The sequence below is a fragment of the Ranitomeya variabilis genome, chromosome 1 (assembly GCF_051348905.1).
Source record: "Ranitomeya variabilis isolate aRanVar5 chromosome 1, aRanVar5.hap1, whole genome shotgun sequence".
Taxonomy (NCBI): domain Eukaryota; kingdom Metazoa; phylum Chordata; class Amphibia; order Anura; family Dendrobatidae; genus Ranitomeya; species Ranitomeya variabilis.
Genome location: NC_135232.1, coordinates 603,162,833 through 603,168,832, shown reverse-complemented (window position 1 = coordinate 603,168,832; position 6,000 = coordinate 603,162,833). Strand labels below are relative to the sequence as shown.

Here is a 6,000-nt window from a genome sequence, read left to right as displayed (position 1 = left end):
CAGACAATTGGCAGCGGTGGAGGATATCTTGGCATTGTGCTGCTACTGTAGGAGACCATCCCTACTATTACCCCTGTATATTTGTTACTTTCTCTGTAAAAAATAACCCCACTCTCTTGTACCAGATCTCTTCTGACAATCTTCTCCAAGAACTATAAGAAGAGGCGCAACCTGTGGAGTGATTTAAGCAGGGCCAGGCCAGGACACTGTATAGTTAGTAGGACTGTCAACTTTGAATTTTAGCTGGGGACCAGGATTCAATTTGTTGCCCTAGCCATGAAATGCTATACCCTCCCTAGCCAACTTAGAATGACTTGTGGCCCACCCATTAGGGACACATCACCCCACTCACTATATCAGGGGACATTACTTGGTCTTTACAGATTACGGAAGACTTCATAAAAGCAAAAATCTGTACCAAGACCACCAACTATCATGGGTAATTTATAGAGCTTGTGTCCTCCTAAAAGATACATGAGCTCACCATAATTGCCAACTGTAGCGATACTTCTATTCAGGCCACACACTTTGATGCGTGTTTTCAAGAGATTTTCTCTGGCCCACAGGATTAATGCAGGATGTTTCCCCTTTTCCCGGGAAGTATTACAGATGTTCTTCAGTGGGGTGGCAAATATGTCATACATCATGGCCAATGTGTGACTATAGCTTCAAGTTTTTCTTATGGTTATACCCCTGCTTACAGGACTAGGATGTTTACCCATCACTTCTGTTGAGAGTAGCCCATGGTGGTAAAACACGCCCCACCTATCTAAGTGTTTAAGATTCATTAGGTCAACAGTCATAGAATCCTCCACCCAAATATTGGTCATGGAGATGTTAGATACAGTAAGTAATAATGGAAAACCTCACACAAATCTCATTAATGCATCTGTGACGTGGTCTCCAGGTACTTACCTAAATGCAACCTTCGATCCTCACAAGATCTCCTTCTCTAATCCCCTCTTATCTCCTCTTCCCACAACCGCATCCAAGACTTCTCCCGTGCTTCCCCCATACTCTGGAACTCTCTACCCCAACACATCAGACTCTCGCCTACCATAGAAACCTTCAACAAGAACCTGAAGACTCACCTCTTCCGACAAGCCTACAGCCTGCAGTGATCCTCAATCTACTGAACTGCCGCACAACCAGCTCTACCCTCTCCTAGTGTATCTTCACCCATCCCCTGTACACTGTGAGCCCTCGCGGGCAGGGTCGTCCCTCCTTCTGTACCTGTTAGTGCCTTGTTTTTTGCTCATGTTTATTGTATTTGTGTTTATTTGCCCTTTTTCACATGTAAAGCACCATAGAATAAATGGTGCTGTAAAAATGTATAATAATAATAATAATTAATGGAGATTTGTTAGGTAAACTATTATGGGAAACTCCAGTCAACTCTTAGTCATGAGGATTTGTTTAGTCGACAGTAATGGAAAACCCCACCCAAATTTCATTTATGGAGATCTGTTAGGTTAGAAAGAGCTACTCATACTCTGTGATTGAGTTAGATCAACAGTTTTGAAAAACTCCATGCACATCTCAGACATAGAGATCTGTTTAATCAGTGATCTTGAAAAGCTCTACCCAGACCTTAGGACTCTCCATGCCGTGAAGCTTTCTTATAGGCTGTATCATTAAAAAACATGATGCCTGGTGTCTATCATATAGCTTCATTTCACTGGTAATCCTACTTCATTTGCATACTATAACACCAATTATATGAAATTCTTCCAGCCTTGGTTAGTCATTACCATGGCATCTGTGCTGGCATGGAATCCACTGAATCTACTATCTTATTAGTCCTACGCAGCTCATATGTGTATGTATTGGTTTCTGATGCCAAATGAGTAGAAAACACAACACAAGAGTCCTAGAGTGAAAAAACAGTTGGCCTCGGTCTACCATCAAACAGGTGACAACCGCCAATTAGATTATTGGGATGTAGAATCTATATGATGTGCAGCAGGGGTTATCCCACTTTTTAGGCCCCAACTGCTACCTCCATGCCTGGCTAAAGCTACGCCATCACCATCATGATTCCCAAGAAAGACACATACAAGGTTTTGGGTGTTATCATTTTTCTTTTTTCCAAATTGTGGGAATTGTTTTGTACCACAGAAGTCACAGTAGAGAACCTTTAAGACCTTGACAGTGATGCATGAAATTCATAGACAAATTTTGTGTGAACATCAAATGTCCAGAGGAAACAATTTTTTTCAAAATGTCCAACTTTATATCCACGCCACAGATGGAGGGGGGTTGATGTCTCATTTCAAATTTTTTTTTTAGCCTACACAGTGGGATAAGGGCTAATCACTAGAAACAACTTACAGATGCCCTAATATGTCCCACCCATCCCCAAAGTGCCAGTGATTGGGTGTAAAACACCTTTGAAATAAGCTTCTTCTCTTGAAAACCCTCTTTATCTACTTAGCATAATCAAAAGGAGTAATGTCTGAACCACTTTTCTTTAGCCCCAACATCTTAGAAACTTGTTTTAAAGGAGTTGAATCACTTGACTAGTAAATTGGCACTTCTGTGGACAGCTGTGCCCACTAGTTTGGCTTTGATATAACAGAAATGGGGGTCTGTCGATTTCATGTGTTTTCATTAGTATTGGGATACTTATGCCTTTTTGAGCCTTAGATGGTTTTCCATGAGTGTATAGAAGATATAGTCATCATGCGGTCATGAAATTTACATTTTTAGGTGGCATTGTTTGCTTATGGAAGATATCCTGAGAGATGCCCTTTGCCCACAACAACGGGTTAACCATTTTTTCTGCTGATTTTTACGATTTGAAGTAGATGTTACATTTTTGGGGTCAATGTAAAGCTTATGAGCTTCTGAGAAATCATATAAAAATATGTTGTTACTAAAGATTTTAGACGTGTGAATAATGTACGTATAACTAGTTAGATGCTAACGACTTAATCAATGACCGTTTAGTCATCGTCGTCATCATCATCGTCGTCGTCATCATCATCATCATCGTCGTCATCGTCATCATCATCGTCGTCATCATCATCATCATCATCGTCATCGTCGTCATCATCATCATCGTCGTCGTCATCGTCATCATCGTCATCGTCATCATCTTCTTCAGTATTGATATCTCCTTCCAGAACATCTTCAATCCAGTCTTCTAGTTCATCTACTGAAGGCAGGTCTTCTTCATCATCCATGTCCATCCAAACACTATCGGCCTGTGGGAGAAATGTTTTAAAATTCCATTATTAATCAAAAACTGCCATTTTGCTACCATATGAATCACTAATTCTTGCCATATCAACCATATCTATGCTGGGAAAGGTTGCCCAATTACAGAAATTCCAACTGATTGAACCTGCAGAACAATTTCCCTCAAGTGCTACCACAGGTTAAACAAGACATTACACAGTTCAAATTCAAATCATTGGATTGGTCTTGTAATGCTGGAAAGGATAGGTTCTCCAGGAAACAGACACACTTTGTATCCACTCTTGCCAGGAGATGAAGTTATTTAATGGAAGACCCCACCTATATTAATTAAACCATTTAACCCTTTAAAGATTTACTTGGCATCATATGTGGTGCAATATCCAAGTTTGATAGACTAATTATTCAGGGACTGTGGATGGAAAGCTATCAAGATCTGCTGATAGAAGAGCTTGGTGTTACCAGAGATATTACAGAAGTCTGGAAGGACCAGACCTCCTACGGTGGAGGTGGCATAGCTAGAACACTAAGAACCTGAGAAGTTTCCTTGGTCTCAGTGTTTGATGAAACATTTCACTATTCATGGTCAATTTTAAAGGAAATCAAAAGAAGTAACAATTCCTATGTTCAACTATAACCCTCCCCAATACTCAAAAGAGAGCTAGTGGCCAAAATCTCTCTAGTCCCCTATAGACAGGAACGCTCAGCACTGCTGTGTTCTCTTAGAGAGAGCCGATGCCAGAGACCTCTGGCAAATAATTAAGTCTTGGAGCCAAAAAGGATCAGCTGTCAGAAATAGGACAAGACAGATCCTTTGCTACCCTGACATCGTCTGTTGAGGAAGAGTCATAAGGCATGAGGATTGGGCAATGTTCTTCTAATGTGTATGGAAGCCTTAAGACTGTCATAAGCAAAACAGTTTGTCACTCCTGAATTCTGATTGTAGAGCTGATGTTTTCTGGATCTTGATACTATAACGTCTTCATTTTTAGCCCAGGATGTAGAGGTAGGTCTGCCGATCATCTTCAGATTGCTAAATTGCACCACTGCATTGTCTGAACATGATAACCAAACTTCTTCATGCCTCACTGTCACACACAACATAGCAGGAGGCAGCCATAAAAAGCAATAATTAGGTTCCACAGAAAGGACACACTGCAGGAACAGGATAATAGACAATGAAGATAGCAGACAGTGGAGATGGCAGTCATGGAGGCAGGTGGAATAAAAGCTTTCAGAGGAGCATTTATATACGTGCAAAGCTGTAAGCCAAACAAGACAAAGAAGCTACTGATGGACAACTTAAAAGGAACGATGGGATTTAGTCAGTTAGGGGGGATTGGTTGTGACGAGAACACTTGAATAGGCAGCACAATATCTTCATAGGCATGCTAGTTCATTACATAGAAAATTGAAGAATGAAGCTGAGCAGGTCTTGTAACTAGTGAGAGATGTTAACCAGATGGGTCTACGCGCTTCGAGATAGATTGAATACTATCAAACAAATGTTATAATGCATAATTGGAAGACCGCCACAAACCAAAGTAATAGTAGGAAGACCTGTAGCTAATAGATGGAAGATCTGAGAGGAGAATATGAGAAGGAGAATTCTTACTAGTCCACACTTGATCATGTTTTACCGTATCATTTTATCCCTTCAACCACCTCTTATGGCGATAATATTTAGTGTATTTTTATTCTTTCTGTTCGTTCACAATAGTTCCATATTCGTCCACCTTTTCTGGTACAGGACTGTGATTTTGATTGATCATTGTGCCCACTTTATCAGCTTGGGTAAATAATTGTAAAGATGACTAAATCTTAAATTGATGCCGCTTCCAATGATTAATATCTATAATTAGTAAATGCATGTTTAATTTTAATAGCCATAAATATAGAGTATAAACTTGTCACAAAGTCTCCAAGACTTTACAAAAGTGCACATCTCCCCTTTCTTTCTGTCGCTTTATACATTGAGTTAATTTATGGTCCCTGGCAGTAAAAAGCTAGAAAGCTCAGTTAAAATCATTGTTTTTTTACCAGAATTGGATTAGATGTAAAGATAACTGGTCAAAAAATTTGCGGAATCTACCGTGATGGCCACAGACCTCATCCTATCCGTGATTTGGACTGTATGCAGCTTTTTACATGCAAATGTGATTACTTCATCACATTCTGACACCCACCATGGATTAGGCATGTACTAGTCCACAAAATAAGCCACCAAGGAGCTAGTTTTCTTGCTAAGTGATTTTAACAATCTGATCTGAAGAACTAACCTCGGTGGGAAGAGTTGGGTGATGGACAATCAAGGTGGTGGAAGACCCAGAACACATGCCTAGTGGCTTTTGAGCATAATTGAGTGAAGTAGCAGTTCTTGCCTTCATTGTTAAGGCCACCATGGAGCAAGTTGTGTAACCTGATTGTGATTTTAAAACCTGGCCTTGAGTGGAAGAGTTAGGCAATGAGCTATCAAGATGGTGGAGGATCCAGAGGACATGCTTAGTCCCTTTTGAGGGAAATCGGATCAAGTAGTATTTCCTTCCTTCATTTCTAAAGCCATCAGAGAGCCAGTGATCACCATCTGGTTGTGATTTTAAAAATCTGATCTGAAGAAGAATCGGCCTAAAGAGTTTGATAATGATCATCACTAGGTCTCGAAAAGTGGTAAAGCACCTGGAGCACATGTCTTTTGTACCTTTGCATAACAAAACTATAGGTTGAACATCTCCACAAGTTTTACCCCAAGACGATGAACATAGATATATAAGGTAATTACTGAGGCTTCTCAGGCTTACTTAC

At 40.2% G+C, this 6,000-nt stretch overlaps 1 protein-coding gene across 1 annotated transcript in view; it reads right to left on the bottom strand.

Annotated features, from left to right (window-relative positions):
- Positions 1–2,076: 2,076 nt before the first annotated feature.
- CASQ1 (calsequestrin 1) overlaps positions 2,077–6,000 on the bottom strand; it is a 72,833-nt gene continuing 68,909 nt past the window's right edge. Inside the window, exon 11 of the mRNA XM_077259323.1 lies at positions 2,077–3,206. Coding sequence (XP_077115438.1) covers positions 2,946–3,206 — 261 coding nt within the window. The 3' untranslated portion in view covers positions 2,077–2,945. The remainder of the gene's footprint in view (positions 3,207–6,000) is intronic.